General features: G+C 33.2%; 1 protein-coding gene across 1 annotated transcript; it reads right to left on the reverse strand.

Moving 5' to 3' along the window:
- Positions 1-9,282: 9,282 nt before the first annotated feature.
- Positions 9,283-11,428, reverse strand: LOC110936164 (plant intracellular Ras-group-related LRR protein 6). The gene is made up of 2 exons (XM_022178507.2): positions 11,014-11,428; positions 9,283-10,318 (listed from the first exon to the last, which is right to left on the reverse strand). Exons 1-2 carry the CDS (start codon positions 11,230-11,232, stop codon positions 9,470-9,472), a joined length of 1,068 nt encoding a protein of 355 aa, XP_022034199.1. The 5' UTR covers positions 11,233-11,428; the 3' UTR covers positions 9,283-9,469.
- Positions 11,429-12,720: the final 1,292 nt, after the last annotated feature.

The raw sequence follows: 12,720 nt of genomic DNA on the forward strand, positions 1-12,720 counted from the left end.
TCGGCTATGTTCATATATCTTAAACTTTCTATCTCATAGTTTGGTGATTAGGGTTTCATTCTTGATTAAACAACAGATTCGTGTTGAATCTGTTATTCAGTTGTAATCCTTATTCGTTATTGTATTGATAATCTTTGTGAGAGATTTAAGTGTGAGGTGTGTGAATCATAGTACTAGTACTGGGAAGTATCATTTGGTTTGGGTTTGTCGGCTGTGTTCATATATCTCAAATTTTCTCTCTCATAGTTTGGTGATTAGGGTTTCATTCCTGATTAAACAACAGATTCGTGTTGAATCTGTTATTCAGTTATAATCCTTGTTCGTTATTGTATTTATAATCTTTGTGAGAGATATAAGTGTGAGGTGTGTGAATCATAGTACTGGGAATGAATAATTTGGTTTGGGTTTCTCGGCTGTGTTCATATATCTGCTATCATACCTTGTTTTTAACATTTTTTTTCTTAACAGAACCAAAAGGTACGCAACAGCAACAACAAACAAAGGCGCCACAAGAAACACTTTATACCACCCCGTCTGATTTATCTATACTTGAAGTCGGCGAGAGCGATTTCGGTCAAACTCTAATTATTTGCCAAGAGCTGAAAGATGCCAAAAAAGATGCCAAAAAAGTCATCGCAACCACTTTCGATACTCGCAGTAAGTATTTTGAAATCGTTTTCGGTAAGTATTATGAAATCGTTTTTTATGTGCTTACCGATATTGATTATGTTCAACAGATGAGGCATGTATCAAGTATAAGAGAGCCTGGGATCATATCACGATTTTGTAAAAGTTAGGTGTAACACTTTTGTTCACAGTCGATGCGACCAACTTATCCAAAACCCCACTGAGTTGAAGGATAAGTTCTTTGACCGAATCGTTTTCAATGCCCCTCACTGTGGGGTGTTTGGAAAAGAAGGGAATCCGGAGACTATCACGTAACAACTTTTATTTTTTATTTTTTATTTTTGTTGGCAAACTTTGAAATAACTTGATTTTGTATTTTTTTCAGGAAGAACAAGAAATTAATTGATAATTTTATGAAGAGTTCTTCCAGCCACATGAACGAGGAGGGTCAAATTGATTTGACCGTCAAACCTACGGGTCCATTTGCGAAGTAGGGGCTTACTGGTATGACTCCAAAAACAAACTCGTTATGAAGAGGGTGGAGGACATCCCCGAAGTGGAATATAAGCATTATAATTGAAAGAACGGGGCCGGTGATAAACCAGACAACACATTTAGGACAAAAGACATGAAAACTTTCATGTTTGCTAAACATGTTAGGAAAGAAGCCACTCATCTGTACAGAAATCCTGTGATTCAAGCTGCAAACGACCCCCTTCAAGCTGCAAACGACCCCCTTCACCTTCAAGCTGCAAACGACCCCCTTCAAGCTACAAACGACCCCCTTCAAGCTGCAAACGACCCCCCTACTATTACATGAATTTCTAATTTATCGAACCTGAAATTATATGATATTTTAATGATTATTACTTGTTGTTGTTTAAAACATGGAAAATTGCTAGTTGTTTCTGAATTTCTGACCTAATTGTGTGGATTTATACATATGAAGAAGTTATTGGTTTTATATGTTATAGGTATGCTATTAACATACGGTGAAATTTATTATTTGTTGATATGAAACAGTATTGTTCTTCAACGATCTTGATGTTAAGTTACTTGTTATTAAATAAACATAAAAGATTACTAGTTGATTGTTAATTTATGTCAGAATTGTGTGGATTTAGGTATGTATGCAGGAATTATTGGTGTTTACATGTTATAGATATGCTGTAAACATATAGGTAAGTATGCAGGAGCTATTTATGACCTGACCCGAAACCCGTTCCGACCCAAACCCGTTCTGACCTGAACCAAAACAACCCTTTTTTGGATTGACCCGTTCCGACCCGCACTCGTTTTGACCCGAACCCGTCTTGACCCGCCACCCGACCCGACCGCTTTGCCGGGTGTAAAATATACCAACAAATATACTTGCTTGTCAAAACATGTTCACAGAATCGATACAAAACTAACCCAAGCCCGCTTAGACAAAATCCCAACCCGCAAAGTCAATGTTCTCACGTCTCAACTACGGATTATCAAAATGAAGCATCTACACACAGAGAATAGCTAGTAAGCCGCCAATATTCTATTCTTTATGAGTGTTATTCAGTCATGTAAATATTAGGTTTGTGTCGAGGAGATTAATTTTTAACTTTAAAAATTTCTAAGGTATTTTATTATGCAAGCATATTACACCAGAAAAATGGATATACTAATTACTAAGGTTAATGTACCAATAAATTAGAAAATTAACAAAAAGTTAACTACCACTATAAAAGTGCGGATGAACACTAACTGTTTCCATCCTCTTTTTGACCTTTGTACTTTTATGTGAGGCAAGTTAATAGAGAAGTTTGACTTCGAGTATGAGATGAGATTCCAAAGAGTCTTAAATGCTACAAAAATATTGACACAAAACTTGCATAAAGCAAAGCATGCTCGCCGTAGTCGAGTATTTCTTCATCGATTGCAATTTCAGTTCATCTTAATCCCATTTTGGTCGCTTCTTAAGAAAAATCATGGATGCAATCACATTGGAACAATTCGCATTGGAGAATATTTTTTTGTAACATGCGATTTTGCCAGTATAATGTGCGATATATTGAACTCCTAACTTTCATGTTTATTAACATGCGTTTTTGCTAGTTTACGAAATCATAAAACATGCGAAAATGTTAAAAAAGACATTAATGTAACACTTGTTTGTTTTGAAAGTAGCATCAAATGATATTACATCCCCGAATTCCATGAAGTTACGCTTGCATAACCCATCGGCCCAGAACAAACTAGTTAACCGCTTGTCCTCATCAACTGAATATTCAAAAGAAGAATCAACTAAATATTCTTTTTTATCAGTCAGCCTATTGATCACCATGTCTGCATCATATTCTCCTATATAGCTATTAATTTGAACTCTAAAGATTTTGCAATCATCGACCGTGACGCCAACTTTCTCGAAACCACCATATCGTTTTCTCATTATATGAAAAGCTTTGACCGGGCGAAGGTTTAGAGTACCTAGTTCCCATATCATTTCCTCTTGGACTTCTAACAATTGCCTGTAAGCTGGTAGCATATGAATATCTTCAGGACATACAAACTTATGATTAAGACCATAAACAAATTTCTTGACTGTAAATGATGTTCCATCCACCAAACCAAGCATAAGTTGAGATTTGCACCCAGTTCTAATGGTTCCTCTATTCCTTGTTTTTTATGGCTTTCTTGACTTCAAATAAGCATCGTCAATAACCAATGGCTTATGTCCATCTTTAGAGCACACAAAATATTTAGTTTTGATTATACCACCACTGTGGGTTTCACCACCTTTGCGGGAAGAAAAACCAGCTAACTTAGCATATGTTTGGTAAATCACGTATGCTTCTTCGATAGAATTAAATTGCATTCCAACCAGAGGGGTAGCTGATGCTTCAACCACCGGAATATAAAGCCTTTCATCTACAAAATTAAATAAAAAGAGAAACCAACATGTTTTATATATAATGAAAACTACATGTGATTTATGGTATCATTCTATACGAAACCAGCATGTTATGAACGTGTGAATTGTTGGACTCATAACATGCGAACTTGACATTTTGATCCATGTTTTATACATGCAATTTATGATATCATAACATGCAAAACCAGCATTCATGCCTTTTCGTCACATGCGAATTGTTAGACTCATAACATGCAAAGTTAAAACACTTTGATTCCATATCAATTACCCTTTAATAACATTGAAAACCTTCCAATCAATTACAATCATACAAAAACCATTACACCAATTACATAAAAACAACTGACATTGAACATTTAAACATCTGAATCAACAAACTTACTATTGGAACACTCATTAACACCACTTACATTTGCAGAATTAGGATTTTTGACTTCCTCAATCGTAACTCTCTGATCAGCAGCCAATTGAACATGATCAATGACGAATTCAGCATCTTCAAACTCAACATCTGTGTTCCGTCCGGTACTGCTCTGTGGATCCATTGAAAACAACAATCAATTAAACCCTAAACGCACCGAAACGAAAACCGCAATGTATTGTTTTAAGAATTATGAAAATTTGGAACTGATACGATTCATAATTACCGGGATAGTGGTGTAACAAACTTCTCGCGGTCCGCTTATTGAAGGAATAGTCTAATTTTCCCTTTGCTGATTGAATGGATTATCTGATATACCCTTATGTAAGAAAAATGAATCAGGGACATGTGTACGGCTGTGGGCATCGCGTACGTAATGTATGATTATGGGATTTGTATTCTACACTTCCTCTCTCTCTCTCTCTCTCTCTCTCTCTCTCTCTCTCTCTCTCTCTCTCTCTCTATATATATATATATATATATATATATATATATATATATATATATATATATATATATATATATATAGGGAGAGGATCATGAGAAAACTACTTAAATGTGAGAAAACTAAAAAACTCATACAAAACCACTAGGGGGGGGGGGGACTTTTAATGAAGGAAGGGTAAAATTGGGAAAAAAATATATAACTTTTCAAACATTTCTATCTTCATCATATGTTATTTTATATATATATATATATATATATATATATATATATATATATATATATATATATATATATATATATATATATAGGGTAAGGATAGTGTAAAAAGGGCCCAAAGTGTGAGAAGTATGAGAAGTGTATTATAACACTATATATAATACTATATAACACCATATAAACACCGTATAACAATATGTAACAGCATATAATACCATATAACACTATGTAACACTATATATCATTATATAACAAATATAACACTATACATCTATCATAGACGTGCTATCAGATAACCTATAGTGTTATATTTGTTATATAATTGTATATAGTGTTACATAGTGTTATATGATATTATATGGTGTTACATATTGTTATACGGTGTTTATATGGTGTTATATAGTATTATATATAGTGTTATAATACACTTCTCACGCTTCTCACAATTTGAGCACTTTTTACAGGATCCTCTACCTATATATATATATATATATATATATATATATATATATATATATATATATATATATATATATATATATATATATATATACACATATATATATATTTTGAAATTGCACCATAAGATCAAAAATTTTCTTATCTTTCATTCAAGTATATTCGAGCATATTTTTTCGACACAAACAAAAGATTTAAAGTGTCGTCTTTTATTTATTTTATTTTATTTTTTTAGGGGGGGGGGGGGGAGGGGGGGCTTAGGTTTTAGGGGTGGGGGTTGGGGGGTTTAGATTTTTGGAGGTGGGGGTTGGGGGTTTTAGGTTTTTCGTAATCTTGCCCATGTATAGTACTAAATAGTAATATTGAAAAAAGTATGACACCTTGAATCTTTTTTATGTCATAAAAATTTGCTCGAATATACTCGAATGAAAGATAAAAAAAATTGTGATCTTACGATGCCATTTAAAAAAAATGATAACGTATGGAGAAATTAGAAATGTTTATAATAGATATATATATTTTTTTTTTCTAATTTTATCCATCCTTCATTAAAGTCCCCTTCCCCTACTTTTTAGTGGTTTTAATGGATTTTTTTAGTTTTCTCATTAAGAGGAGTTTTCTCATGATCCATCCCCTATATATATGTATATAAACTTTTAAGTATAACAACTAGGAACGATTAACCTAGTAAGTAATATGTTAATAGTAAGAAAACAATGAATGGTGGCTATTTATAACAAAACCATACATTAGGGATTAAAATGGGGCAATTGGAAAATGATTTTAATAAAAAGAAAATAAAAATACAAAACACACATATGTGTGTAAGCGCGTCGAACAGGAGGAAAGAAAGGGAGGGAGACACATTTTCTTGCCCTAATCCATCAAATTCCGCAAATTGAAAGGCTAGAAAGGTTAGGGGGTGTTTGGCTAAGCTTATGAAACTCCTTATTGATTTTTTGGAAAAGTCAGGATGGAGTGACTTTTTGGAAAATTCATTTTTCCCCTCACATACATCCTCATTGCAAAACATCTTTTTGGAGCTTATGACTTTTCAAAAACCCAATAATTCAATAAGTTGTTTCAAAAAGCTTAGCCAAACATGCCCTAAGATCTTATCCATGAGTAGGAAATAATGAACACCTAAGCAAGAAAGTTCATAAGGTATGTAGAATTCTTGTTTTTGGTAAAGTAGAAATTGATGATGAACTCCTTGCCTTACAATTTGAATGAATTGTATATGTTATGGTGTAATTGATAGTATATAGATGTTTAGAATCACCATATTTGTAAAAAGTTAACATGAATAAGAAGTTAGGGTTCTATGATTATACATGAGAAAATGGTTTTGATCTTAACATGAGAAGAACCCAAAATGTGTGTATGAACTAGCTTTGTGTGGTGATCTTGTTAGAAGTAATTGCATTATTGGATTGATTTTAGTCATAACATGTTCATAATGTGAAGTTAAGTATGGAGGTTAATGGACCTAATTAATTGATAAGCTAGGAATTTATGCACTTAAGGTGTATGAGGAAATGCTTGAATGAGATATGAATGCTAATAATGTATGTAAAGAAACCTTGACGTGAACCATAAAAATTAAGTACTAGAAAATATGGTAAAATAGTCATCATGATGGCAATTAAATAATTAGTCGGGTTGTTCACTATAGGCGACTCGAGTGATAAGGCGGGTAATAAATTTGGGAGTGATACGCGATTTAAAGGGAAGCTCTAAGGTACGTGGCTATATGCTTCGTAATTTTCATTTGCCAACTAATGTTTTCGATTCAATAAAAAGGTTGCGAATAAGTTTGTATATGGAAATGGGTTTGCTCATAAGTGATAGTATTCACGAAAGCGAACCCAATGGGTCAAAATGAGTAAAACGCAAACCGAGTAACAGGAGCGTAAATGAAGGCATTAATGAACCCGGATATTGGGTTAAGTTTTAAGTCTAAGCGTAAACCGGGTAACGGGAACGCGAACCACGAAGTGATGAACCCTGGTAATGGGTCTTGGTCGAAGGGATATGACTCTTTCAAACGGACTTGGATAAATCAAGTTTAATTACTTGAATATTAAATGGGTAGAATAAGTGTGAGTGCAAATCGGGTAACAAGAGCGTGAAACACAAGGTTAATAAGCCCGAGTAATAGGTAAAGTCGTAGGAAACCAAATCCTGCGAAAGGTTTTGAATAACTTAAGCCTAAATGCTGAAACATTGAAACGGGTCGAATACATATATGCTTAAACTGGGTATTGGTAGCACAAATCATAAAAGTTATTAATCTGGGTTAAGAATTATGGATGAAACATGTGGGTAAATGATTTACGAGTGTTTGAAAACAAGTTTGGGGTAAATTGGGGGTATTTTGGCCGAGTCATACGACAAAGAGTAAAAATGGCATAGCTCGGAAAATACCAGGATCAAGAATAAAACTTTTTGGAAAATTAAGCTCATCGCGTCGCGCGACAAGCAAGAGGGTTATCCCTCATGTGACGCGAGGGAAGGAGGTCAAACCTCCGGTCAATATCATGTTTGTCGCGTCGCGCGACAGGACTTTCCCTTCTTCGTCACGTGATGCAACGAAAGTGAAAACTGGCAAAAAAAATTAGTTTGTTAATTTGGTTAGACAAATTCGTTTTAAACGCTTATTTCTCGTATATACTTAGGTCTCAGTTGCTCATATGATTATAGGTACTTCAAATCAAACATCCGGATGAAGATTAAGACACAAGAAGAACCAAACACAAATCAAGATATATGCTTTAGTTTTGTAAACTCAAACACCTATGATGAATTCGGCCTTTGTTTAGACTTCGATGTAATGTAATCAAAGTTTTTAAATATCCCCATTTTGGGATAGTGTTATTTTTATGATTTATGTAAGTTTTAAATGTTTTATTTGATACAGGTCTTACAAGTCCTACCAATTGCGCACTTTTAACGTTTTTTATTTTGAGTTAATTACAATTTACCTCCCTGTGGTTTGGGGGCGTTTGCAATTTGCCTCTCGGATAATAAGTTTTTTCACTATGCCCCCTCGTGCTTGCAAATGTAGCAGTATGTATTCGGGAGGCAAATTGCAAACAACCCCAAACTATAAGAAGGCAAATTGTAATTAACTCTTTTATTTTTCCCTCTTTTCAATTTCAAAATGTGGATCTCACCATTTGGGCTTCACCATATTCACTATTCATCACTTGGGCTTCACCATCACTATCCATCTAATAAAGGTTATTGAAATTTTATTAGTTATGTTGTAGTGTTGTTGACCATTGGCCCCTTTTCGTTTGACGGGGTTGGTCTTGTGTTTGTTTGTGTATATTTCTTTTACTTGTTTCTTTTGCTTGAGCAACTTGCTTAAGTTTTTTTTATATACATCCGCTTATTAAAAAAAAAAGAATGTATAGGATCACCAACATATTCATTATCGAACGACGTAGTTAGAGAATCACAAAACTGACTATGAACCTCTCCACTTACAATAAACTTTGTATAATGGAAACTCAATTCAACCATTTAATTTTATCGACGCGTATTTTTTATTACCCCTAGTTAACCTAATGGAACGTGTTAACAACTTAATCAATTTAAGTGGTGTGCTAAAAGAACTTAACCTAAGATGATATTTTAAACAATCAGACATTTTTAACAAAATATCTGATTTTTCTATATAAGTTTATATTTGGGCCTTTTTTTAACTCGTATAGAGCATCTTTAGGGCCAAGATTTCATAGGGACGACGCTGGGTAGAAGTCGGAAAGAGAAATCATTAACTTTTGCCATTCTTAATATATGTTAATTTAATATATTTGTTTATGAAGTTTTCATATATTTTATTTTAATATCTTTCTTTATGAAGTTTTGAAAAAATAAAAACAAATTATTATAAAGATTGAGATAAATTTGATATTTTAACTCTTAACAAATGATATATGAATATATGATATTTTGAATTTTATTTTATTTTATATCACCCTACAAACTTCTAATATATCATATAATTTAGTAAAACAAATTGTAGTTCAAGGTTTTTCTATTTATTCTTTTAAATCATCCATCATATTAGGTACCCAAACCCGTGTTCATATTAGACATCAGGCCCACAACCACACAAAAATGGTCTTATAGAATTTCAAATTATGTTAGTTTTTTTTCTTCTAAAACGACTTAAAAAAAAAAAGAGAGAGAGAAAAACGATCAAAAAGAAATATCCACACCTTATAAGTACATGTTTTGTAAATACAAGATATTAAAAGAAATACAGAAAATGATTCTCAATTTTGTACAAATATAAATTATACATCGTTTCACCACTAGTAGACAAGCCTTGCAACACTAAAAAGATTTTACTGAAATGTTGAAAAGCAAAGATAAAAATAACTTATAGTTTCATAGTAAAATATTTTTTCGGAGAGAAAATTCGTTTAGGCGAGAACATGCCCATGTATCTAGGAGAAGCGAGTCCGTCTATGGTCCGATGACTAGACATCGAATACCCTTCTCTCTCTTCTTGAACCGTGCGTGCTCCACCAAATGTGCCATATTTTCTTAGTCTCCCAAACCAAGACCTCTTCTTTGGAGAATCTGAATGCGCCCCGTTCATCTTCTCACTAAGATACTCTTTTATCATATGTAACCCTAGCTCAACGACATCCGGTGGTGGAGACTTTAGAGGGTTCCCTTCTATATTAAGCTTTCGGAGTCTCCTCAAGCAACCCATGGATTCAGGCAATGACTTAATATTGTTGTAACTCACATCCAATTCAACAAGAGAGAAAAGGACCCCTAAGGAGTAGGGTAACGCGTCAAGGTACCGAAAGTTTTGGCTAATATTGAGGATCTCGAGGTTGATTAGGTTTTCGAGGTCATCAGGGAGGGAGCGAAGTTGGTTGAGACGCGCGTCAAGGTGGCGGAGATTGGTCAAGTGGGAAGTGGATGATGGGAGAAAGGCCAACTTGTTTGAATTGACGGATAGTTTCTTCAAATTGGTGAGTTCAAAACCAATAGTATCCGGTAAACTAGTCAACTGGTTGAAATTTGCATTTAAGTCTTCTAATGCTTTACAATTTTCAATGGTTTTTGGGAGGGACTGAAGATGATTTCCAGAAATGTTGAGGGTCTTGAGTTTTGACAAACAACCAATTGAATTTGGGAGTGTTTTGAGTTGATTTGAATGTACATCCAACACCCCTACATTTAGTAGCCTTGCTGTTAATGACTCTGGAATAACCTGTAATACACCATCCAATATTTTACAATAAATAAATTACATAAGTGTGACAAAAAGTCAACTTCCAGGTTTCATATATTTACATCAACATGTAGAAAGAAAAGAAAAATAATATTGTAGATTTATTTCAAATTAACAACTACTTCCCTCTAACCAATACTATATATATGTGTGTATTAGACAACTTGGCTTGTTTATAAGTATTAATTATCAAAGTTTAAAAAATGCACATTCAAGGCAGTATAGCTTAATTTAATATTTTTTACACCTCATCGTTCACTTATCTTAATTAAAGAATGATGTATATGTGTTGATAGTTTGAATCATTGATAGTGAATAAATGATAAGTGAATGAAATATAACATATATGAATTAACATGCATTTTTTTAGTTTTTAAGGATCTTGTTGGTTCTCATATATGTATAGATAGGTATACATATATATGATATATGATATAATATACATATAAATGATATATGAGCTTTTCAAATGGTATATACATACAGATTTTTAACGAGCTAATAATAGTTATTTAAATATATGAAATAATTATACATAAAATATGCATGCACATATGTGTATTTATAAAAACTTTATCTGTCTAGAACAAAGAATAAAAACCAAAAACACCAAAAATCAACCGATCAATAAATATGAAACATTTGGTGAAATTAAATTAAATTAAGAAAAGTACCTGGAGATTGTTGTTGGAAATATCCAATTTGTAGATAATCCCTAAATTGATATTATAAGTTAAAGGAAGAACATCTAAACACATTTTACTCAAATCCACAACTTCATGCCTTACAACTTCTCTTTCTCTTTCTTGTTGTGAATTATTCCTTCCAACATGCTTCCTCTTTGACTTTATAAGGTCAACCTTCATCATGCCATGATCACCATCAACCATCATCTCCTATAGGCTATAGATACAGATTTTTGTATCTATATACTTCTACAATGCACCAACTTTCAAGATTCAACAAACCCTATGTGTATTTGTGAGAGAAAAGAGGAGAGAGAAAGATATGAAGAGAGAGAGAGAGAGAGGGAGAGAGATATGAAGAGAGAGAGAGAGATATATGAATGTGTGATTTTCACCTTTAAATTTGTGTGGAATGAGACCAAAATGGAGAGATTATGGTGAATTTAAAGGGAGGGAGAGATGTACGGATGAGGACAAGATTGGTAGTATATTTAAATATATGATATATACGGAGGAGTATTAAATGTGTAGGATATAAAGTAAAGCGGTTTTGATATTTTGTTTAAAAAGACTTTACTATGTTAACATCAGTATTAACATAACAGCCTGTAAATATCTTTTATATATTATAAGTTATTAAACCGTTAAAATGATAATAAAACTAAATACTAGCATTATAACATGTTAGTTTTTATGACAAATATAACTAAAACGTCATATGCATGCATTTTAATACACCTAAAACAACTTTCATGAATATGTTCTATTTGTTCTTTAACTTACTTATTAGACAAGTTAGATATAAATATCTAAGTCCATTCAGTTGATAAATCAGTAGGTACTATCGTAATTTCACAACCGACAATCATAATGTTACATTCTTTATTTTATCTTCAAGATTAAAATTTAGTTATAATATACATGTGTTTATCTCATTACTCATAGTGATATTCTTGAACCTTGAGTTGAACATATAATGTTTAACACGTTTAATGCTATTTAATAGTCAATGGTTGTTTGCCTTGTAGTTGCTGCTTGCACCAGAATTTGAGTCATTCCAAGTTAGATCCCTCATGTTTGAATTTATTTCATATGGGTACTTGTATTACATGAAACAATTATACACCCATCTAAATAACAATTGACAAGTACTAGTCCCAGTCCTTAACCATTGGTTACAACTTACAACCCTTTCAACTTTGCGCTATGCAATATATAGCCAATGTATTCTCACCATTTTTACGTGGTGGCGCTGATAGCCGAAAGACAATGTGGTACATGCACTTATCGGCAGTTGTCTCAATTGCTGAGTGTTATGTGCCTAATGTCCAAGACTTGATGCAAAACTAATATCAAGCCGGGGGTCTCACTGGAAACAGTGTCTCTATTCCTACGGGGCAGAGGTAAGACTGTCTAGATCTTACCCTCCTCAGACCCTACCTTAGCTTGCTATTGGTGAGATTTACTGAGTATGATGATGATGATGCATGATTCTCACTATTTTTATTTTTGAATCAACCCAGCTTTATCAAAGCACAAACACTTTGATAAACATGGAACACAGAATAACACAACAATGGAGTCTCCAAGATGGAGAGCATATTACATATATAAGACTAGCTCAACAAACATGAAACAAAACAAAGAGATTAAAATCGCCAAGTGCTTTACTCTTATCTCTCCAACAACAAGAGA

Source organism: Helianthus annuus, chromosome 3, assembly GCF_002127325.2.
Source record: "Helianthus annuus cultivar XRQ/B chromosome 3, HanXRQr2.0-SUNRISE, whole genome shotgun sequence".
Taxonomy (NCBI): domain Eukaryota; kingdom Viridiplantae; phylum Streptophyta; class Magnoliopsida; order Asterales; family Asteraceae; genus Helianthus; species Helianthus annuus.